This window comes from Emys orbicularis, chromosome 1 (genome assembly GCF_028017835.1).
Source record: "Emys orbicularis isolate rEmyOrb1 chromosome 1, rEmyOrb1.hap1, whole genome shotgun sequence".
Lineage (NCBI taxonomy): Eukaryota > Metazoa > Chordata > Testudines > Emydidae > Emys > Emys orbicularis.
This window is the reverse complement of record NC_088683.1, coordinates 330,525,238-330,550,890: the sequence shown is the minus strand read 5'-3', so window position 1 is coordinate 330,550,890 and position 25,653 is coordinate 330,525,238. Positions and strand designations below refer to the sequence as shown.

Here is a 25,653-nt window from a genome sequence, read left to right as displayed (position 1 = left end):
TTCCTTTTTTATAGCAATTGTACATCTGTCAGAAGAAGTGTGTAAATATAGACTTTCACAGAAAGACCTCCCTATATAGTATTTCATAGGGATAAAGTATCATTCAGACTTCATCTCAAGTTCTTACTCAAGTAGTTAAACTTCCATTTAAACCAAATGATCCACCCACCAATATAGTCCCTAAACTATATTCTAATCAAGGAGAGGTTAGGCTGCATACTTTAGATGTTCAGAAACCTCTTTCCTTTTATTTGCAGAGGACCAAATCTTTCAGGTAGTTGCCTAAGCTTATTCTGGCATTGCTGATTATCAACCCAAAGGCTATTCAAATTGGTTTTGGGTTCTATTAAAATCTCTTACAAACTAGTTAGTCTAGATCCACCAGCTCAGCACCCACCTCCCTCACATCAAGTCACTGCTTTCTAGTCACAAGAGTGGAAAATATATATATAAAAAAAAATGGATGAGCACTCGAAGAAAGGAAGGAAGTTACTTATATTTTGAGATGTGTTGTCTATATGTAGTCCACGGTCCATCTTCCTTCCCTGCTGCTATGGAATCCTATAAAACCTGGATTGCACAGTGGCGAAGTAACTGAGTGGCAACTAGGCCTACTGTCACCTTAATGGCCTTGGTACAGGAGCATGAAGACACATAGGGGTACATGTGTGGCCCTAACGTACACTGCTGGTCAAAAGACTCAGATCTTGTGTGCCTGGGGTGCAGGCACTCCAACAGTAGAATACATATGGACAACACATCCCTAAGAACTCCAATTACTGTAAGGTAGAGGTAACTTTTTTTATAACGTGTTTCTACAGCATACAGATAGGCAGCAATACAAAATATATAGGGAAAACATTCATAAATGGCTTTTTATTAGGTTAAAAAAAAAGTTTGCATTTGGAATGGTCTCTGCATCTCATAACTACAGAATATACAGTATTCTGTAGAATTTAGCACTACTGTGCCAAGGAATTGCCACTATTGACTAAAAGATATAGCCAGTTGGACTACATTTGTGGTTCATTGTTAAAAATTGTTCAGGAGACCAAATAATTAAATTTATTCAACTTTATTGTCTAAAGACAAAACAATATAATACAAAAAGGAGGACATACCTACCCTCCTCCTGGGAAGCAGTTTTTAGATTGCCGCACGTTCAGCTTACGCAGAAGGTGTGCTTTGTTGACCTGAATTTGATGGGTTAGCTTTTATGGCTCGCCACTGATCGCATCCGACCAGAAGATTTATAGGTTCTTATCCAATTCAGACTACAGAGTTCAAGAACTCAGAGAGTTCTCTAAATTGGGAGAGGACTCTCGGGGTGCTTGGCAAGAACACGTACACTGAGGACAATACCAAATTGATAAAATCTTTATTGACATTAACATAAAAATAAGAAATGCAATGAAACTTATAACTGCAAAACAGTAAAAGAATTCCAAAACTCCTGGTGGTAACATTTCTAATATAAGTACCTTAACCTAACATACTCACACCCTTCCTTGAGAGCCCGGTAATAGGAGGTGAAGGACCAGCCTCACTCCTAGCATACCCGATTACGCGATGGTGTTGGCTTACCCAGTGGTTAGGACTGTTGAGTAGTTACACTATACTGCACAAGCTGAGCTGATAGTGTGATAGAAGATAGAATAGATAGATGAAAAGATCTAAGAAGTAGAACTTCGTTTAAGAGCTTAAGACCCTAAGAAGTCGTTAAGAAGAAAAAAAAAACTAACTCTAAAGCAAGTACAAGAAGAAGGTTTAAGAAAAGGACTCCCTTACAAGGTATTTTATACGATCCTGACCTATGTGATTCAGGCCCAACCTACTATGCCCAAATCTTATTTCTGTACCCTAAGAAATTTATGGGTACCCTTCTCCTTTAGGTTAGTGGATTATGACACTTATTTTCTAAATATATTAATAAGAATTATCTCACTCCAAAACTGCCAACCTAGGCTCTCTTGATGAGCTCCAAGTTGTGGTGTACCCTGCAGTTACCAACCGGTTGTAGAAGCCGGATAAACCTGTGATGTGGATAGTTCTTCCCTTTGGTTCCCCAAAGTTCAGGGACCATTCTTATCTGTGCCAAAGGTTGCCAGCTTTTATGCTGACACATTTATAACTAATTCTACTTTTTGCTGTATAGCAGATCTTACCAAACCTTACAGGCCGGTAGGCTTCTTGCATTTCAGCAAAACTTATTAGGAAACACATGCCTCAACACATCCTAAATTCCAAGGAATTAATACTAATAAAATATAAAAATAAAATGGATTAATTTCAGAAAAAGAAACACATTAATTGATACTGCTGGCTGGAATAGTAGGATATAATAGCTAGCAAAATAATCCTATGGGCTACAGCTTCAAAGATACACGTTTCAGCTAGTACACCTCTACCTCGATATAACGCTGTCCTCGGGAGCCAAAAAATCTTACCGCTTTATAGGTGAAACTGCGTTATACTGAACTTGCTTTGATCCACCGGAGTGCGCAGTCCCGCCCCCCTGGAGCACTGCTTTACCGCGTTATATCCAAATTCGTGTTATATCGGGTTGCGTTATATCGAGGTGGGGTGTAGTATTTACAGTATGGTTTTACAAGTTACAAAACTCTTTACACATCAGTTAAAGTTTAATCCACTAGTTTGTGCCATCTTTGTGCTTGGTACCTCCCTATGGTTTCCCATACCTCGTTTTGAATAGTACATTACAAGTTGATGAGCCATGTAAGTAGTCCCTAACTGTACTTGGTACAAAATATTCATGCAGCTTTGCTTTGACAAATATTCTATTTTCTAATGCCAAAACTGAATTCAGCTTTGCAAAAAGTGTTGTGGGATGCTTAACGTGGGTGGAAAGAATTGTGGGAAGAGTATAATTCATTCGTTTAACATAACTTCCCACTATCCACCTATGTATAATGTATATTATATTAATACCATGTACATAATATCTATTAATGTGATGTACGCTACGACTAACGTATGGGTATTGGCTAATACCACATAGTGCACGAACTCTTAACTGTAGGAAAAGAGTCAAATAAGTCTTGGGTTTTATTAAGTAGACATTTGTATTATAGAATATTATGGTGAAAATACATACTGAGTACATGATTTAGTGCACTGTGCTTGTTGATATTTAGAAGTGTTTGAGTTTTTTGTGTTTTCCCCTCTCACTAACTAGGTTGGAAATTTTTGGCAGCAGGATGCTGTAGAACTCCTTCAAGAACTACTGACAAAGAGAGTTGTTGAAATACATCTTCTGGTAACTTAACTTATGTTCAGACATAAGGAATAAAACTCTAAATGTTTTTTTCCCTTTAATGTATATTAGGCATACTTGATGGAAGGAATAAAACTAGTTGCTTTTCCTGAACAAAGTAACTACTACCTGGCTCAGGAGATAATTTGTCATAGGTAGCATAACGACAGCACATTACACGATTTCTGCTTTAACTGTGACTCCTGTCACAATTCTTAGGCTTTCAATGTTAGTTTTTAAAGATACCAAAGTGTATTTGTGTGGCTGTTACCATTGTGACTTATACGAGTCCTTTGTACCTTCATGTACTAACATTAGAACCCCTCCTTAACTCATGAGTAAGGCTATGCTTCTGTCACAGAGGCCACGGATTCCATGACTTTTCGCAACCTCTGTGACAGCTGCAGCGGCCCCAAGGCCAGCTGCACCAGCCACTGCTTGGGAGAACCTGAGCAGCAGCTGGTGTGACTGGCCCCAGGGAGAGCTGGAGCAGTGGTCCCAAGGGCGGCCCTGGAGGCCATCAGGAGAGCGGTCCTGGGGTCTTTGGAGCACTGGGCCACCGGGTACAGTCAACCCCCCCACCGCTGGAGCAGGGGGCCCCCAGAGCAAAGGGGCCTCGGGAACAGAGATTTAGTCATGGGTATTTTTAGTAAAAGTCATGGACAGGTCATGGGCTGTGAATTTTTGTTTGTTGCCCATGACGTGTCCATGACTTTTACTAAAAATACTCATGTCTAAATCTTAGCCTTACTCCTCAGTTAATGTTAAGATTAAATGTCGTCTTGCTTAAATGTATTTTTAATACTATTTGAAAAATTAAACACATTGCCATTTCAAATCACTTGTGATATACTTAGGCATCTTAAGAAGTATAAATTGAGATGTGAGAGTGAAATGCTGGCTCATTCTCAGACAGGCAATGTCTGGCTGCCATGGTGTGGTGGGTATTTGCACACACAGAACCAGACCTTTGTTGGAAGGAAAGAGACCATATTTTCAATGCTACCATCCCAACAGCAGATAGAGGTAGAATCCATGTTGGTTTCCTAATTTGCTTTAATATGTATACTGCTAACTCTATCAGTGTGTAATGGGGGTTAAGCTATTGTGCTGGTTGAAAGAACCACAACTTTGAATTCTTCTTCGAGTGATGGTCCCTATTCGTATTCCAAATGTGGGTGCGCATGTGCTCCATGAGCCGGAAGTTTTCAGCAGCAGTTCCATTGACCCGCATGTGCATCATACGTTTGCCTCATACTCCAGGTGAGGTTATAAGAGGCTGTGCGATGCGACACTCCTTCAGTTCCTTCTTACCGCCGCATGTTTGGAGTTGGAATTCTCTGTCCTACATGCTCGTAGCCTGACTACAAGAACACTCCGCCAGAAGGTTATCTTCATAGAGGCAGTTCTCCAACCTCAGTCACATGGTAGATGTGAGCCTTCCCCACAGCCTTTTACATCTAAGGGCTGTGGGTCGAAGAAGCAGGCTGCAGATCGCTCTCACAAATCTTCTAAGAAGAGGGCGGGAACCCCCCCATAGCAAGCCCCAAAATAGCGGCAAGCAATCACCATCTCACTTGGTATCTTCGGCACTGAGGCATCTCAGTCTGGCACTCATGGCTCACAGAAACTGCCTGTAATTGGTACCACTGACAGGCCCATGGACTCATGGGCACAGGTACCGAATCATCGGCACTGAAGGACAGGAGTAAGCACTCCTCTAAAAAGACGCTCTTGGTATGCGAGCCTGCATCGGTATCGCCAGCGATGGCTCAATTGGCGCAGGAGCGACCGGTGCAGACACTATCCCATCTCCCTGGCACTGCCTCAGATGCTCGGACCATTGGTACAGGCAGAACTCTGCGATTCAAAAGACATCCACATGCCAGATGCACCGGAGTCCCCTCCTCTCCGTACTGAGACCTCTGCACTGAGCCTCTGCCAAGCATGGGAAATATCTCCACGGTCATGCCATGCTCCTCCACTTTCCAGCGACAGTTCAGACAGCAAGCCAGAAGAGGTATCGCAGTATTCCTCCCAAGCTTCATATGGTGCTCACTACCAACAGAACTCAAGGGTATACCCACAGATAGCCCCACCACCATCGTCCTGGTATGAGCACCACCAGGCTCTATGCCACCCCCCACCATATGCCGCCAAATTGGGACCCTTGGGCGGCACACCGCCAACATGCCTCTTGAGTGCCGAGCCTTGCCTGAGAATCCTCGAGAGGCACTCCCTGGGCCTCACCATTCAGGGATTCAGAACCTCCTCAAGACTTCAAGGAACAGGAAGCAGGTGCCAAGGAGGAAGTGACTCCAAGGACCATATCCTCCTCCTCCTCCTCCAGACAAAGCCATCATGCCTTCTCCACCATTTTTGGCAGATGACTTTCATCTCTTTTAGGAACTGACAAAGAGGGTGGCAGACACTCTCCTGATTCCACTGGAGGAGTGGAATCCTCCACCATCAACTCCTTGATATCCTCCATTCTTTGGCCTCCTCAAAGATCGCCCTTCTGATTAATGAGGCCATTTAAAACCCAGCAAAGACTGTATGGCAAACTACGGCATCAGTGGCCCCGACCTGCAAGCAAGTGGGCAAAAAATACTATGTCCCCACTAAGGAATCGGAATTCCTATTCTCCTAACCGTCACCCAACTCCACCGTGGTGGACGCTGTCAACTCTTGTGTCTGACAACACTAGTCTAGGCCTTCTCCCTATAACAGGGATTAGAAGTGCCTTGATCTGTTTGGTAGAAAAGTGTACTCCTCAACCACTCTACAATTTCATATCAAGTACCAAGCCCTCACAACGAAATATGATTACATAAATTACTTGACACTGAATGACTTTACGGAAAAGATGCCAGAAGCATATCATGACTCATTCAAGGCCATTATCCAGAAGGGCCAATTAGTGGCAAAGACATCTCTGCAATCTGCCCTTGACATGGCCAACACCGGGGCTAGATCCATCTCCATGGCTGTGGTGATGCAACGAGGATTATGGCTTCATTTGCCAGGATTCCTGAATGAGGTGCAGTCCACGGTTGAGGACCTTCCCTTTGAGGGCACAAAGCTGTTTGTCGAGAAGACTGACACCTCCCTTCACACCCTGAAGGATTCCAGGGCTACCCTCCAGTCACTGGGTATCTGTACACCGGGACAAAAGAGACAATTTAGTCTCCAATCCCAGCATAGATCACACACGTCTCAGTACCAAACTCAGCACCGTTATGAGCTGTAAAGAAAGAAATGGAAATTCCCTAAACAGAAACCATCTGGCCCATAATCTTTGTCCCAGCCCTCTACATCTGCCACTTTTGAGGGGCAGGTCAAGGCATGGTTAGACCACTCTCCCTGACTGACGCAGCCAACCATCGTTCCACACCCATTTGGCCACCAATTGGCAGCATTCCGTAGTGCCTGGGGATGGATAACATCAGTATGATGGGTCCTAGAGATTGTCTGAACCCCTTCCACAACACCCTTCCCGGTCCCTCTTCAGGGACCCTTCTAACAAGAGTTTACTACGACACAAGATGGATCACCTCCTCCAGATAGGAGCCATAGAACCAATACCTCAACATCTGAAGCAAGGGGTTCTACTCTTATGTCCTAATACCAAATGGAAGGGAGGTTGGAGACCCCCACTAGATCTCAGAGCTCTCAAGAAGTTTGTCAAGGCTCAAAAATTCAAGATGATCACCTTATCAATGATCATTCCAGCATTGGAACAGGGAGACTGTTTTTTGGCCCTCGACCTCCAGGATGCCTATTTTCACATCTTGATCCTACCGGCTCATAGACGATTTTTCAGATTCACTCTGGGACACGACCACTACCAATACAGAGTACTCCTCTTCGGGCTACCATTGGCCCTGTGGGTATTTTCCAAGGTTCTGTCAGTGGTGGCCACTCATTTGTGCTCTCAAGGGATGATGATTTACCCATACTTGGACAATTGTCTCCTCAGAGCCTAATCTCTCCAGGAGGCTCATCAGGTCACCAATACTATGATACATTTGTTTACAGAACTGGTCTACAGATCAACATCCAGATGTCAACCCTCCAGTGCAGTGCCTGGAATTCATAGGGGCCAACCTCAATGTGTTACAGGCCAGAGCACTCTTACCTCAACACAGGTTCCTATCCTTAGTCACACTCATAGACACCATTCAAAGCTGCCCACAAATACCAGCCAGGTTTTGCCTCCAGCACTTGGGACATATGGCAGCAGGCACAGCCGTGATACTTCATGCCAGGCTCCACATGCGATGATGCCTCCAAATACGGTTTGGCTCGGTTTACAGACCGAACAAATACAGGTTGGCCAAATCCCTGGCACTACCCACCAGGATTAAAAAAAACTCCTTAAAGTGGTGGAAGGACCCAGACAATGTTTGCAAAGGGATCCCCTTCTCACAAACATCACAGTCATTGCTTCTCACCACCAACACATAACTCATAGTGTGGGGCGTGCACCTAAACAGCTTCACGACACAAGGCAAATGGTCGCCCACGGAGATATCCCTCCATATCAATCTCTTCAAGTTGAGTGTGGTCAGGAATGCCTGTGCTCATTTCCTCCTGCTCATCACGGGATCACACACAAAGACCCTGACAGACAACATTGCCTGTATGTACTACATCAATCGTTAGGGGGGAGTCAGATCGCCTTCCCTATGCGCAGAAGCAGTGAGATTATGGAATTGGTGCATCTCCCACAATGTTGCACTATCCGCGGCGTAACTCCCAGGTACACAAAACTCGATAGCATATGGTCTGTTGGAAATTCCCACATGACCACGAGTGGGAGATACACCTGTCAGTACTTCACAACCTATTTAGATAGAGGGGGAAACCATCTACATATCTGTTCACCACTTACCTGAACAAGAAGTGTCCAGAGCAGGGATGGGACAACACTCCTTAGGCAATGCTCTCCTCCTTCCCTGGGACAGAGACCTTCTCTACGCCTTCTCTCCATTTCCCCTACTGTTGAAGGTCCTGCTGAAAATAAAAAGGGACAGAGCTCGTGTCATTCTGATCGCTCCTACTTGGCCAAGACAGACCTGGTACCCTTACCTGTCACAGCTAGCGACATGTCCACCAATCTCTCTCCCAGCCATTCCACACCACCTCTCATGGAGCAAAGGACATACCCTACATCCCAACATGGGGATTCTCCGCCCCAAGGTATGGCTCCAGTTTGATTTCAACACCTAGAAAGCCTCTGTTCAAGAGAGGTACAAGAGGTTCTATTACACAATAGAAAGTCCTCAACACAGCACACTTACCTGGAGAAATGGTCCAAGTTTCAGATTTGGTGCACGTTCCAACAAATCTCCCCAGCATCCTCAACTCTTTCACATATCCTAGACCATGCTTTAAGCCTAAAATGGTCCAGACTGCCTCTGAGCTCTCTCAGGGTCCTCCTACAACTATCACAGCCTTTCACCAGCCTATAGATCCATACTCAGTGCTGTCACACCCAACTACAGAAATGTTCCTCAAGGGCATAGTACAATTGTGTCAATCCACAATTTTGCAAAATACTATGTGGTCATTGGGGACTCCGCCTCCAATGCCATCTTCAGCTCCACAGTGCTGTCATTTGTAACCGACCTGACTCCAAAGTCCCAACCCTCCAGAAGTGGTACTGCTCAGGAGTCACCTTCAGTGATGTACCCATAGGGACACTACTTGAAGAAGAAATTACTCACCTTGTGCAGTAATAATGGTTCCTCAATATGTGTGTCCTTATCGGTGCTCTACACACCCTCTTCTCCCCTCTACTTTGGAGTTCTTGTCTTGACTCTGCAGTAGAGAAGGAACTGAGAAGGGTTAGCCCACACGCACTGGCTAGCCTCGTGGCACAGCACAAAGAGAGATAACGTGTGCAGGCCCAACGAACACTGCTACCAAAGTTCTCCGATCATCAGCACAGGGATGCAAACACGCCTATAGTGGAGCACCCATAGGGACGGACATCTCAAAGAACCATTGTTACTACACAAGGTGAGTAACTTCTTCTCCCCTGTGTCCCAATGCAGAGCAGACTCCTGGCCACAACCACTCAGGGCTGGCGCAACCCATTAGGCGACCTAGGTGGTTGCCTAGGGGGCTACAATTTGGGGGGCGGCGACCGCGGCGGCATTTCAGGGCGGGACCTTCCGCCGCCTAGGGCAGCAGAAAAGCTGGCAGCGCTCCTGCAACCGCTGCACCAGGCAGGGTATGCTCAAGCACCGTCGCCCTGGTATAGATACCCTTGGGGCCCTCCATAGCCCCAGGACCCGACCCCCTGGGCACAGTGGCCACCCAGGGATCTATACCACCGCCCATGTCCACCTTCCCAGGCCTCACACCCTTCCGTCCTGGCTCCTGCACCGGAACCATCCAGTTCAGACCCAGAAGCAGAGACGGACTGGGAGCCAGTACCAATGATCCCAACAATACCTCATTCTCTCCCAACAAAGCTCTGATTCCTCTAGCCCTTTCGCCTTCTGATGACCATCACCTATACCAAGAGCTGTTACAACGGGTTGCTCTAGACCTGGGCATATCCCTGGAGGAAATCCAGGACCAACCCCACCAGCTGTTGGACATGCTTCAGCCCAGGGGACCGACTCGTGCTGCCTATAACGACACAATCCTCCAGCCTGCAGGGGCATTCTGGCACACACCGGCTTTGTAAAATTGTAGGACTGGAAGAGTCCTCAGGAGGTCTTCTAGTCCAGTCCCCTGCACTCAAGGCAGGACTAAGTATTATCTAGGCCATCCCTGACAGGTGTTTTGTCTAACCAGCTCTTAAAAATCTCCAATGATGGAGATTCCACGAACTCGCTAGGCAGTTTATTCCAGTACTTAACTACCCTGATAGGAAATTTTTCCGAATGTCCAACCTAGACTGCCCTTTCTGCAATTTAAGCCCATTGCTTCTTGTCCTACCCTCAGAGATAAAAGAGAACAATTTTTCTTCTTAGAGTAGTGTCCCTGTGGGTGCTCCACGTTTCATGTTTTTGCACCCCTGCACTTGTAATCAGAGATTTGTAGTAGCACCGCTTGGTTCGATCACACATGCACTGTCCCCATCTTGCACAACCTCAGGCAGTTACATAGCACCATGTGCCAACCCTCCCCCCGCCCAGTTCCTTCTCTACCTCCTTTAGGTATAGCATTTAGAGCCATCATCTCTGAGGGGCATCTTCTTGCTAGAACAGCATTGCAAGCTTCACTGGATTCCACAGACACCGCAGCGTGGTCTGTAGCCACAGTTGTAGTCAGGTGACGCATCCTGGCTACACCTCTCTGGTTTTCCCAGAGAAGTACAATCGACGGTCAAGGATCTTCTGTTTGAAGACCGTAAACTATTTGCAGCTAAAACTGTGTCCCTTCATATGTTGAAGGACTCCAGACTGATGCTGAAGTCCCCGGGCATTTACACACCTATGAACAAGAAAAAAGAGGACAAGTACTACGCATCACAAAATTTCAGTCTGCACCTTACACACAACCACACAGGCAGTACGACCCACAGAGACAGAGATCCACAAGATGACGACAGCCTTCGACATCACAACATCCTCCATCAAAACAACAATTTTGAGGTTTTGGTCCAAGATTCCCACAGTTTTGAGTTCTGGAAACACCTGCTACCTCCCATCCATTCAGATACTGTCTGACCCCATTTCACCCAGCCTGGTAGACCATCACGTCAGACAGATGGGTATTAGAAATAATTGAAAATGGCTAATCCATCCCATTTACCTCCATCCCCCCTACCCACCATACCTCCCTGTCCCTCTTCAGGGATCCCTCTCACAAACATGTACTGTGACAGGAAGTAAACCACCTCATACATCTAGGTGCAATAGAACCATACCAACACAACACAGAGGGAGGGGATTCTATTCACATTACTTCCTAACCCAGAAAAAAAATGAAGAATGGAGGCCCATTCTTGATATAAGGAAACCCAACAAATTTGTGAAGATCCAATACTTCAGGATGGTCACGTTGGCAACCATAATTCCAGTCCTGGAAAAAGGGGATTGGTTCTCAGCCATCAACCTCCAGGATGCATATTTTCATATAACAATACATTAATCACACAGGAGGTTCCTCAGGTTTGTTCTAGGAGCAGACCAGTTTCAGTACAAAGTACTGCCTTTTGGACTATCCACTGCCCCATGGTTATTTTTGAAAGTCTTCGTGGTGGTGGCAGCTCACCTCCACAGACAAGGGATCATAATATTCCCCTATTTGGATGATCGTTTGCTGAAAGCATCAACAACATGAGGCACTAGAAGCTAATCTTTTCACGCATCTTGGGCTACACAGTAACTCTCTACACACATCCAGGGCTATGAATAAATGCACAATAATCAACATTAACACCTGTGCAGAAACTGGAGTTCATCGGAGCCTACCTCAATTCTCTGGAGGCTACAGCCTCTCTGCCCCAACAACAGTTCACGATGTTACTCAATTTGATCTCCACAACATTAGACAGTCCCCAGACATCAGCCAGGACTTGCCTACAACTGTTGGGCCACATGTCTGCAATGATGTTCGTCATCCAACACACACGACTGCATATGCAATACCTGCAAGCCTGGGTCCAGACAGTCTGTGTCCTGCACAAACATGGTATAAACAAACGCCTCACGATGCCAAACAAAGTAAAAGACTCACTACAATGGTGGACACAACCAAACAATGTTTGTGCAGGAGTCCCCTTTGTTACAGAAGCCTCCAACAATGATACTCACTATGGACTGCTCCCTACTAGATTGGGGGGCATACTTAACACACTCACACTGTCCAAGGCCATTGGTCCCTGTCGAAATCCCTCCGACATATAAATCTACTGGAGCTACAGGCAGTTTGCAATGGCTGCTCCCATTTCCTACCTATGATCAAGAACAAAACCATAAAGATCCTCACAGACAACGTTGCTTGCATGTTCTATATAAACTGGCAAGGGGGGCATGTTCTCACACTCTATGCGCGGAACCCATGCTACTTTGGGATCTGGTCCATCAGTTACATCATCAACATCTCAGCCTCCTACATATCAGGATGCCAGAAAAACACCGCAGATGTGCTAAGCGGAAAACTCTCCCAGGACCACAAATGGGAAATGGACCTCCAAGTACTACGGAATATATTCAAACATTGGGAGTTCCCAACTATAGACTTTTTTGTGAGAAGTAAGGTACAGTCTGTTAAATAGTCTAGACCAACTACTCGACATACCTACACAAATGGAGGAGATTCACTATATGGTGCCAAAATAAACAAATCATTGGTGGTCTCCTCTCTCCTCTACCTCTGGTGTACTGGACTATATATTGGAACTTAAGAAATTGAGTCTCTACATAAGCTCAACCAGAGTACACCTCAAAGCTATTAAAGGTTCCACCATGAGTTATCGATTTTTCTCACCCAATCAGCAAGCGTTTTCTTAAGGGCCCTAGTAACGTTTACCCCAAAATACAAACCTCTACTTCATAATGGGACCTTAATCTAGTTCAGCGGTTCTCAAACTATGGGTTGGGACCCCGAAGTGGGGTCACCAGGGCTGGCTTAGAGTTGCTGGGACCCAGAGCTGAAGCCCAAACCCCACTGCCCAGGACTGAAGTCCAAGGGTTTCAACCCTGGGCAGCAGGGCTAGATTACAGGCCCCCTTGGACTTTGGCTTTGTCCCCCTTAAACTCCCCACCGCCACCACATGGGGCGGTGGGGCTCAGGCTTCAGTGCCCCCTTCTGGTGTCATGTAGTAATTTTTGTGGTCAGAAGGGGATCGCGGTGCAATGAAGATTGAGAACCCATGATCTAATGTTAGGGGCTTTACTGGACAACCATCTGAACCATTAGCGACATATTCACTACTCCACCTTTTAATGAAGGTGGCCTTCCTCATCGCCATCATGTCTGCCAGATGGGTGGGGGAGCTAGGGGACCTTGTGGGACACCCACGATACACAACATTCTTCAAAAATAAGGTGACCTTAAGAACGCATCCCAAATTCTTAAACTAAGATTGCCTCCTCATTCCATCTGAATCATCCCATTCATCTCCCATTGTTCTTCCCAAAACCCCATGGGAATAAACAAGAAGCAGCACTCCACACCCTGGACGTTCAAAGCGTGCTAGCCTTTTACATCAAGAGAACAAAGACTTTTTGAAAGTCACCAAAATTATTCTTCTCCATCACAGAACTCTCAAAAGGAGATACTGTATCTAAACAGAGACTGTCTAAATGGATCTCCGGATGCATTGACTTTTGCTATCGTCAACAACAGCTTCAGCCCCCACCGGAGACCCACACATATTCCACCAGATCTCTATCTGCTTCGATAGCCTTTCTTAACAATGTACCCATTATGAACATCTACAAAGCAGCAGCCTGGGTGTTAGCCCGTACATTCAGACAACGTTATGCATTAGAGCAGCATTCATCATCAGATGCTCTAGTCACCTAAAGTGGAGCTCCCATAGAGACACACCTCGAAGAAGAGGAGAAAGTTACCCTGTGCAGTAACTGAGGTTCTTCGAGATGGTTGTCCCTGTGTGTGCTCCATTACCCTCCCTCTTCTTCAGAGTTTTCACATTAAATACTTTGGTAGTGACAGAACTGAGAGTAGAGTGTTGGTCGCACGGTGCTATGTAACTGCCTGAGGCAGTGCGAGATGGGGACCGGCACTGTGGTGCACCCACAGAGACAACCATCTTGAAGAACCTTAGTTACTGTGCAGGGTGAGTAATTTTCTCTTCTCTCTCCTCCTTGTAACAAACTTTTATGTACTTGAAAACTGTTATCGTGTCCCCGCCCTCAGTCGTCTCTTCTCCAAACTAAACAAACCCAATTTTTTCAATCTTCCCTCATAGGTTATGTTTTCCAGACTTTTAATAATTTTTGTTGCTCTTCTCTGGACTTTCTCCAAGAATGATGGTTAGTTTGGATTTTTTGCAGCAGTGTTACACCATTGACTCATTTAGCTTCTGATGCACTGTGACCTCCCGATCCCTTTCTGCAGTACTCCTTCCTAGGCAGTCATTTCCCATTTTGTATGTGTGCAACCGATTGTTACTTTCTAAGTGGAGTACAATGTACCCCCACACCTAAGAGGTTGGAACGCCAGTACTTTGTCCTGTCCAAAAAGGGCTGACTCTTTTTTTCCCTCGCGCACACCCCTTCTGGAACACTCTCACCCCCACTTCACTAGTGGTGCACGCAGCAGCTGAGCAGGCGAGACAGCACTCACATGCCTCCACCCTCCTGGTTAGGGCAGCAAAATGCCTTGACCTTCTGGGCCATAAGGCATACATTTCCGTGGCCATGCAATTCCACATCTCTAACAAGCAGGCTCTGCTAGTGAAGTTTGACTTTAATAACTATGCCAACCTAACAGAGTTCCTGGAGGATCTGCTGCAGGACAAATAGCAGTGTTTCCAGGCCCTGGTGGAGGAAGATCACTTGACGGCCAAGGTCAGCCTCCATGCTGTGGTAGATGCAGCGGATGCATCCTCCCGCTCTCTCACCACAGGTTTCATCATGCAATGAGAGTCCTGGCTGCAATCCTCTGGCTTCCTCAGGAAGGTCCAGGCCTCCATCCAGGACCTTCCCATCAATAAGAACAAGCTATTCTCCGCAAAGACAGATGAGTCCCTCCACTCTTTGAAGGACTTGAGTGATGTTCCTGTCTCTCGGGATATAGAATCATAGAAGATTAGGGTTGAAAGAGACCTCAGGAGGTCATCTAGTCCAATCCCCTGCTCAAAGCAGGACCAACCCCAACTAAATCATCCCAGTCAGGGCTTTGTCAAGCCAGGCCTTAAAAACCTCTAAGGATGGAGATTCCACCACCTCCCTAAGTAACCCATTCCAGGGCTTCACCACCCTCCTAGTGAAATAGTTTTTCCTAATATCCAACCTAGACCTCCCCCACTGCAATTTGAGACCATTGCTCCTTGTTCTGTCATCTGCCACCACTGAGAACAGCCTAGCTCTATCCTCTTTGGAACCCCCCATCAGGTAGTTGAAGGATGCTATCAAATCCCCACCACCACCACACTCTTCTCTTCTGCAGACTAAATAAGCCCAGTTCCCTCAGCCTCTCCTCATAAGTCCCCCCCAGCCCCTTAATCATTTTCGCTGCCCTCCACTGGACTCTCTCCAATTTGTCCACATCCTTTTTGTAGTGGGGGGCCCCGAAACTGGACGCAATATTCCAGATGTGGCCTCACCAGTGCCAAATAGAGGGGAATAACACTGGTCTACAATTTTTGAGAAGTCGTCTGCTTCAGAGATAAAATGTGCTATTTATTATGTATTTTGATGTGCTGAATTCAAATATGACAATTAAAACAACTGATTGGCTACTGTTTCTAAGATATTTAAGTTTTTACATTTTATGTCTATGTATATTGTGTAGCTAGTAGAGTTTTAATCATAAATTGTAATCCTAGGTCTTTTCATGTGTTTATGGTTGCTTTACATGATATTTCACCTGTCCTGTTTATGTAACACTTTAAAAATCAGCAAAAGAGTTATATAAACAAAATTTATTATGAAACAAAAGGCAAAAAACTATTATGTACATAGTTTAGTCCTATTCAGTGTCTACTCGGCGCTTCTTGGCTTGTCTCTTGTATTCATTAAATGGAGCATCTCTTGTCACTGTCCAGCAATAGTCTGCAAGCATTGATGGGCTCCATTTGCCCTGATAGCGTTTCTCCATTGTTGCAATGTCCTGGTGAAATCGCTGGCCGTGCTTGTCGCTCACTGCTCTGCAGTTCGGTGGAAAAAAATCTAGATGAGAGTGCAAAAAATGTATCTTTAGTGACATGTTGCAACCAAGGCTTTTGTATGCCTTGAGGAGGTTTTCCACCAACAACCTGTAGTTGTCTGCCTTGTTGTTTCCGAGAAAATTTATTGCCACTAACTGGAAGGCTTTCCATGCCGTCTTTTCCTTGCCACGCAGTGCATGGTCAAATGCATCATCTCGAAGAAGTTCACGAATCTGAGGACCAACAAAGACACCTTCCTTTATCTTAGCTTCACTTAACCTTGGAAATTTTCCACGGAGGTACTTGAAAGCTGCTTGTGTTTTGTCAATGGCCTTGACAGAGTTCTTCATCAGACCCAGCTTGATGTGTAAGGGTGGTAACAAAAACTTCCTTGATTCAACGAGTGGTGGATGCTGAACACTTTTCCTCCCAGGCTCCAATGACTGTCGGAGTGGCCAATCTTTCTTGATGTAGTGGGAATCTCTTGCACGACTATCCCATTTGCAGAGAAAACAGCAGTACTTTGTGTATCCAGTCTGCAGACCAAGCAAGAGAGCAATAACCTTCAAATCGCCACAAAGCTGCCACTGATGTTGGTCATAGTTTATGCACCTCAAAAGTTGTTTCGTGTTGTCATAGGTTTCCTTCATATGGACTGCATGACCAACTGGAATTGATGGCAAAACATTGCCATTATGCAGTAAAACAGCTTTAAGACTCGTCTTCGATGAATCAATGAACAGTCTCCACTCATCTGGATCGTGAACGATGTTGAGGGCTGCCATCACACCATCGATGTTGTTGCAGGCTACAAGATCACCTTCCATGAAGAAGAATGGGACAAGATCCTTTTGACGGTCACGGAACATGGAAACCCTAATATCACCTGCCAGGAGATTCCACTGCTGTAGTCTGGAGCCCAAGAGCTCTGCCTTACTCTTGGGTAGTTCCAAATCCCTGACAAGGTCATTCAGTTCACCTTGTGTTATGAGGTGTGGTTCAGAGGAGGAGGATGGGAGAAAATGTGGGTCCTGTGACATTGATGGTTCAGGACCAGAAGTTTCATCCTCTTCCTCTTCCTCGTCTGACTCAAGTGAGAATTGATTCTGGTGCATCAGGAACCGGAAGTCTTTCTCCGTGGGATACTGGGCGTATAGCTGATGGAAGGTTTGGATTATGCACAGTCCACTTTTTCTTCTTTGACACACCTTTCCCAACTGGAAGCACCATGCAGAAGTAACAATTGCTGGTATGATCTGTTGGCTCTCTCCAAATCATTGGCACTACAAAAGGCATAGATTTCCTTTTCCTGTTCAACCACTGGCGAAGATTTGTTGCACAAGTGTTGCAGCATATGTGTGGGGCCCACCTCTTGTCCTGATCTCCAATTTTGCAGCCAAAATAAAGGTGATAGGCTTTCTTAACCATAGTGGTTATACTGCGCTTTTGTGATGCAAAAGTCACTTCACCACAAACATAGCAGAAGTTATCTGCACTGTTCACACAAGTACGAGGCATCTCTGCTCACTTTGGCTAAACAGAAATGTGTCCCTTTGCAAAATCAAACACTGACAAATGAGAGCACGACACTGTATGATTTCTAGAGCTGATATAGGGCAATTTGTTCAGCAGAGTGATGTAAGCTTCGTTATGATTGCATCATCCATGACTTCTAGGAATAACATGATGCAATTCATATCATGTATGACGCAATACCAGCTTCAGATTGCATCATTCATTGTTTTGCCTAAAAAGCAAGTACTGTCCAAACCCAGCCATAGATTTATTCATAGATCCAGTCAAAGATGTATTTTAGTCATTTCTGGTTTAAATTGAGATCCCTTCCCTTTATAACTCACTTATCCTCCGCCATTCCCAAGTCAAGGGTCGTATATACTGACCCAATAGCATATCTTGAAAACTAGAGCCAATCAACAATTGTAAGCATCATTTTCGTTCTCAGTGACCCAGAATTAGTAAAGTTTGACTACATTTATTTCAGAAGCATTTTGGCTGTAGAGTAGTGTAATCACTTACCTTGATCCTGCTGGCAGTGCTCCTACTAATGCAGCCCAATATGCCGTTAGCCTTCTTGGCAACAAGGGCACACTGTTGATTCATATCCAGCATCTCATCCACTGTAATTCCCAGGTCCTTTCTGCAGAACTGCCACTTAGCCAGTTGGTCCCCAGCTTGTAGCAGTGCATCGGATTCTTCTGTCCTAAGTGCAGGACTCTGCACTTGTCCTTGTTGAACCTCCATCAGATTTCTTTTGGGCATTCCTCCAATTTGTCTAGGTCACTCTTGACCTTATCCCTACCCTCCGGTGTATCTACCTCTCCCCCCAACTTAGTGTCATCTGTGAACTTGCTGAGGGTGCAATCCATCCCATCATCCAGATCATTAATGAAGATGCTGAACAAAACCAGCCCCTGGACCAACCCCTAGGGCACTCCACTTGATACTGGCTGCCAACTAGACATTGAGCCGTTGATCGCTACCTGTTGAGCCCGACGATCTAGCCAGCTTTCTATCCATCTTATAGTCCATTCTTCCAATCCATACTTCTTTAACTTGCTGGCAAGAATACTGTGGGAGACTGTATCAAAAGCTTTGCTAAAGTCAAGGTATATCATGTCCACCGCTTTCCCCATATCCACAAAGCCAATTATTTCATCATAGAAGGCAATCAGGTTGGTCAGGCATGACTTGCCCTTGGTGAATCCATGTTCCCTGTTCCTGATCACCTTTCTCTCCTCCAAGTGCTTCTAAATGGATTCCTTGAGGACCTGCTCCATAATTTTTCCGGGACTGAGGCGAGGCTGATGGATCTGTAGTTCCCCATATTCTCTTTCTTCCCTTTTTTAAAGATAGGCACTATATTTGCCTTTTTCCAATCGTCCGGGACCTCCCCCGATTGCCATGAGTTTTCAAAGATAATGGCCAGTGGCTTTGCAATCACATCAGCCAACTCTCTCAGTGCCCTAGGATGCATTGCATCCATCTCCATCGACTTGTGCATGTCCAGATTTTCTAAATAGTCCTTAACCTGTTCATATACACTTTGGCACCCTGTCAGAAGCAACAGAGACCACCTTTCCGGCCACACTCCCTATGCCCCATACAAGGTCACCTACTCTTGGTATCAAGAGCCTGCACGACACCGCCCCCAGTCCCCAGGGCTTCTACTCTCCGTACTTTCTCAACCTGAAAAAGGGAGGAGGACTCTGCCCTATACTTGATCTCCAACTACTCAATATATATATATATCAAGAAAACCAGGTTCTGTATAGTGACACTCACTTCCATCATCCCCTCCCTTTCCAGGAGGCATAGCTCTGGACGTGAAGGATGTGTACTACCACACTGACATCCATCTGGGCCACCGCAGGCTTCTTTGCTTCCGCGTGGGCGACAAGCACTACCAGTTCAGACTTCTCCCCTTTCACACAGCGATGGCCCCAAGAGTCTTCACCGAAGTCTTCATGGTCATGGCTGCTCCAACTAAGACTACTGGGGTACTCTGTGTTCCCTTTCTTAGATGACTGGCTTCTGGTGGCACCATCCCTCCCCAAGATGGCATTGATCATCCGTCCTCTCCGCTCTCTTCTCGCCACTCTCGACGGCTTGACGTCTGTTTCAATGAGGAGAAATCTGTGCTCATCCTGATGCAGACAGTCCACTTAATCGGAGCATGCCTGGATTCTGTAGCAACTCAGGTCTTTCTCCTGGCAGGATATTTCGCTGCCCTGATGGCCCTACACTACAACTCACACACCAGAGTGCGCCGCTGTCTCTCTCTCCGTGGGCATATGGCAGCCTGCACCCATGTGACTCTGCATGCCCATCTGCACTTGCGCTGTCTACTGCTGTGGCTCCTATTAGTCTGCAGACCACACTTAAACCACATGGCCACCACACTGATTGTCTCACATCCAGTCCAGGCCTCCCTCACATGGTGGACCAACCCTTTCAAGTGATGATAGGTACCTCCTTTGCCACTCCTTTCCCTACCACCTCCCTAGCCAGTTGGGGGTGCCCACCTGGTCAGCCATGCCACCCAAGGGGCTTGGATTCAGCATGAAGCCCACATACACATCAATATCCTGGAGATGCAGGCGGGGTTCGTCTCATCTGCCATATGTTCCTGCCCCTTATCTGAGCTCTCCACATTCAGCTCCTTTCTGACAATACCACTGCGGTGGCATACGTAAACAGGCGGGAGGGCACCAAGTCCTAGTCACTTTGTGCGGAGTCCATCCGCTTCTGGAACTGGTGTATCCACCACTGTGTCCTTCTCCATGCAGCGTACCTCCTGCAAGTGCAGAACTCTCTTCAGACACACTCGGATGGACCTGGTACCTCAATTAAGAGTGGGAGCTACACATACCACTCCGCTCCGTCTGCCATGCCTGGGGCACTCTTCACTGGGACTTCTTCACCACTCACAAAAACCGCAAGTTTCCCCTCTACTGCTCCTGGGGGACCATGGAGCGCAATTCCCAGGGCAATGTTCTCCTTCTTCTGTGGTGGGACAGTCTCTGCTATGCCTTCCCCCATTCCCCTCCTTTCCCAAATACTGCGCAGGATCTGTTGCAATTGAGCCACAGTCCTACTGATAACTCTGTTTTGCTCTGACACGTCTGGTTTTCAGACTCTCTGCCCGCCCCTCAATCTACTTCCTCACACTGCCAGACCTCCTCACCCAGCACCAGGGCAGAGTCTGACATCCCAGCCCAGGCCCGCTTCACCTCACAGCCTGGTTTTTGGATGGGACTTGCATGTAAACAATGCCTGCTTGACATTGGTACATCACCTACTTAAGCAGCAGACGAGAACATAAGAATGGCCATAGTGAATTAGACCAAAGGTTCATCTAGTCCAGTATCCTGTCTTCCGACAGTGGCCAATGCCAGGTACTTCAGAGGGAATGAAGAGAACAGGTAGAGATCAAGTGATCCATCCCCTGTTGCCCATTCCCAGCTTCTGGCAAACAGAGGCTAGGGACACCATCCCTGCCCACCCTGGCTAGTAACCACTATCCTCCATGAATTTATCTAGTTTTTTTTTTAACTCTGTTTATAGTCTTGGCCTTCACAACATTCTCTGGCAAAGAGTTCCACAGGTTGACTGTGCCTTGTGTGAAAAAGTAATTCCTTTGGTTTGTTTTAAACCTGCAGCCTATGAATTTCATTTGGTGACCCCAGGTCCTTGTGCTATGAGGAGTAAATAACACTTCCTTATTTACTTTCTCCACACCAGTCTTGATTTTTATAGACCTCTATCAAATCCCAAGCTGAAAAGTCCCAGTCTTATTAATCTCTCCTCATATGGAAGATGTTCAATACCCCTAATCATTTTTGTTCCCCTTTTCTGTACCTTTTCCAATTCCAGTATATCTTTTTTTGAGATGGGGTGACCACTTCATGCAGTATTTAAGATGTGGGCGTACCATGGATTTATATAGAGGCAACATATTTTCTGTCTTACTATCTGTCGCTTTCCTAATGATTCCGAACATTCTGTTAACTTTTTTGACTGCCATGGTATATTGAGTGGGTGTTCCCAGAGAACTATCCACAATGACTCCAAGATCTATTTCTTGAGTGATAACAGCTAATTTAGACACCATCATTTTATATGTATAGTTGGGATTGTTTTCCAATGTTTATTACTTTGCATTTATCAACATTGAATTTCATCTGCCATTTTGTTGCCCAGTCGCCCAGTTTTGTGAGATCCCTTTGTAACTCTTCACATTCTGCTTTTCACTTAACTATCTTGAGTAGTTTTGTGTCATCTGCAAATTTTGCAACCTCCTGTTTACCCTTTTTTCCAGATGGTTTATAAATATGTTGAACAGTACTAGTCCCAGAACAGACCCCTGGGGGACACCAATTTTTACTTCTCTCCATTCTGAGACCTGGCTATTTATTCCTACTATTTGTTTCCCTTTTGTGAGGGACCTTATCAAAGGCTTTCTGAAAATGTAAGTACACTATATCCACTGGATCCCCCATGTCCATATGCTTGTTGATCCCCTCAAAGAATTCTAATAGATTGGTGAGGCATGATTTCCCTTTACAAAAACTATGTTGACTCTTCCCTGACAAATCATGTTCACGTAGATGAGCTTCCACACAGGCTTACTATGCTGTGAAATTGAAGCGTTTCACCTCCTTGGTGCAATGCCAGCATCTCCCCCTTAGTGATGTCTCCGTCCCCACCATCCTGGACTACTTCCTGGATTTAAAGACTTCAGGCCTTTCCCTCAGCTCAGTCCAAGTCCACTTTATGGTATTTAGTGCCTTCCTCCCACCAATGGATGGCCACTTGGTGTTTTCCCACCCCTCCACCACCTGCTTTCTGAAAGGGCTGATGAACACTTCCCACCAGTCCTTAAACCAACTCCCCCCTGTAACCTCAATCTTGTACTTTCTGCCCTCATCAGACCTCCCTTCGAGCCCCTGGCCACATGTTTCCTCTGACACTTATCCATGAAGGTCATATTTGTCATGGCCATCACTTCCACTAGGCAGGTCAGCAAATTGGGAGCCATGATGGCTGACCTCCCCCATAAACTTCCATAAAAAGTTTTGTTTCATCTTTACCCTAAGTTTCTCACAAAAGTGGTCTCTGAGTTCCACCTCAACCAGTCAATCCATCTCCCGGTCTTCCATCCTAAGCCATACTTCACTCCAACAGGCAGGACTCCGCACTCATAGGATGTCCGCTGTGCACTTGTGTTCTACCTTGACAGGACCCGCGTCTTTTGCACCTCTCCATGCCTTTTCATAGCCCTTGCAGAAAGGTTGCTAGGCCAAGCCCTTTCTTCACAGCTCATATCAAAGTGCATCTCTACATGCATCATAGAGTGCTACAGGTAGTCAGGATTACAGCCCACTGCTTCATGTACAGCTACCTCCGCCTCCCTAGTGGACATCCCCTGGCAAGACATATACCGTGTGGCAACCTGGCGCTCTGTGCATATCTTCACCATCTACTGTGCCATCGCCCAGGGAGCGACGGAAGATGCAGCTGTGGGCTGTGCTGTCCTGCAGACAGCGATACCTCTTTTGTCCTCATACCCGCCTCCAAGCTGATCTTTGCTTGATTCTCACCTGCATTTGGATACATATAGGAACCATCACTCGAAGAAGAAGAGGAGGTTACTTACCTGTAACTGGATGTATGATCCCTATTTGTATTCCAATACCCACTCACTGTCCCCTCTGGTACGGACTGCGCTACTCAGTGCGAAGAGGGTGACTGAGGGACCGTCTCACTGCATAGCCTCTTAACCTCACCTGGAGCACGAGGTAACATATGACGCACATGCACATCAGTGGACACTGCTACTGAAAACTTCCTGCTTCAATGTATGGCGCACATGTGCACCCAAGTTTGGAATACAAATAGGGACCACATATCTTGAAGAACTGCCAGTTACAGGTAAGTCATTTCCTCTTTCATGACTATTATGTTCGCAAAATCTCAGCCATGATGTTATGTGCATTATGGCAGTAGTCTACTTTTGTTTTATTCAAACAGGAACGTCCAGATAATCCATGGGGCAAAGTATCTGTTAATCTTTATTTTGATGGGATGTCACTTTCTTCCTTTATGGCATACCACAAATACTGCATTTTTGAAGATTGTCCGGATATATCAAATCTGGTAAGTAAGATTTATTTTTTGTTTTTGCTGCCTTAGTGGCTCTGAAAGATTAAACATTTAATCAGTTTGTGGTTGTGACCTTCCCCCCAGGTTATTGTCATTAATACTTTGTTACACTTTAATTCCTTTTTGGTTTGTTGTATATTACTAATGTCTGAAAATGTATAAATCAGCAATGTCAAAGGCATAGTTTGCAAGTAGAAAAAAACATAGGTACAACTTCTTGCCAAAGTGACATGGAAATTCCTAGGGAATTGCAAACTCTTTGCTCTTGAATTCATCCATAGCAACAGTGATAACTGTACTGAAAATGATAGCTACTTAATTTTAAATTTTATTAATGAATTTATTATTCTAAACTGATATAAAACTTACAGTTCTTCTTCGAGTGATTGCTCATGTGCATTCCAATAGGTGTGTGCATGCGCTGTGTGCACCATCGCCGGAAAGCTTTTCCCCTAGTGGTACCCATCGGTTAGGCTGTGGAGACCCCTAGAGTGACACCTTTATGGCAGTGTATATATGTCCCTGCCGACCCACCGCCTGCTCAGTTCCTTCTTACCGCCCATGATGGTCGTTGGAACAGCTCAGTCTTTTGTATCTGCAAATGCCTTACCTAGTGGTTCCCTTGTTTTTGTGTGAATAGTCGTTAGTTAGTTGTTAATAGTTGTAGATCTGTTTAGCTTCCTTCAGGGGGCTTCCCCCCCTTCTACTCTCCCCGGCGCCAGGGCATGCCTCGGTTGCAGGGGTTTAAGGCGTGCTAGTGGTGGGCAAAACCTATGTCCACAAGTGATTCTCACGCCACCTGTCTCAAGTGCCTCGGGGAGGGCCATCAAACAGATAAGTGCCCAATTTGCAGGAGCTTCAGATCCCAGACTAAGAGGGAGCAGGACTATCGTCTAAAGCTCCTCCTGATGGAGTCAGCCCTTCAGCTAGAGCCGACACTGGCATCCTCGGTGTGCAGCGCACTGGCCTCGGTGTGGGATGTCCCGGCATCGAGGAAGGACTCCACCAGCGAGCACCAGCACCGCTCCCCGGCCCGCAAGGCCAGTGCCATGAGGCGTCACCGTTCACGTTCCTGGTGCCGCATAAAGAAAAAGAAACCAGACAGGGGATGTTCCCTTGTCAAGAAACCGAGGGGGGATTCCAGTGGGGTGCATCCTCCGGCGGGACACCCTCGGTCTGGTGCTCAAGAACCAGTGCCGTTGACTCCGGCCCCAGTGGCAGAGCCATTGAATCCGGTGAGAATGGACTCCCCTACCCGGGACGATTTGGAGGAAGAGCTTGACCTCCCTTCCACTCCGGACACACATGAGGTAGTTCGAGACCTCATTGCCATGATGGCACAGTACCTGGCTTCGCAAACTCAGGCACCACCAGTAGCACCGGCGACGGCACAACTGCGGCGTCAAGCCCGGCACTGCGGACGGCTCCGACATCCGTCGCGGCACCGATGGCAGCACCGCCATTGATTCATCATCGGGGGAAGCCCATGATGTTGCAGCACCGATCTCCGTCTCCCCGGTACTGCTCACTGGTACCGTCAGGCTCTGGTCCCCCATGGTCGGGTACAGTATACTCGTCAGAGTCGGATGCCGAATCGTCTGTCTCCCGAAGCAGCCACTCCCGGTCCCAGCACCGTAGGCCAGCGGAACAACCGGCACCAGCCATCACTTGGCCACCCCAGTGGCAGGGCCCAGTACAATGGCCCTTTTGGACCCCTAGGCCCTACCACCAGGCTCAGGGATCCAGGCCGGTATCTGTAGTGTCGGCCCCCCCCGTGCCCCTCCATCAGCAACATCGCTGGCACGCTACACCCCTAGGGCCCCTGAGGATTCCGTACAAGACAGGACTGCTGAGCTGCCACAGGCAAGCGCAGTCCCTCCTCCACCGACGTCGG

At 46.4% G+C, this 25,653-nt stretch overlaps 1 protein-coding gene across 1 annotated transcript in view; it reads left to right on the top strand.

The window, feature by feature from the left end:
- The window catches only part of RNF17 (ring finger protein 17), a 221,854-nt gene that overhangs the window by 163,199 nt on the left and 33,002 nt on the right, over positions 1–25,653 (top strand). Inside the window, exons 32-33 of the mRNA XM_065420884.1 lie at positions 3,197–3,277; positions 23,628–23,753. Of these exons, the coding sequence (XP_065276956.1) occupies positions 3,197–3,277; positions 23,628–23,753 (207 nt within the window). The remainder of the gene's footprint in view (positions 1–3,196; positions 3,278–23,627; positions 23,754–25,653) is intronic.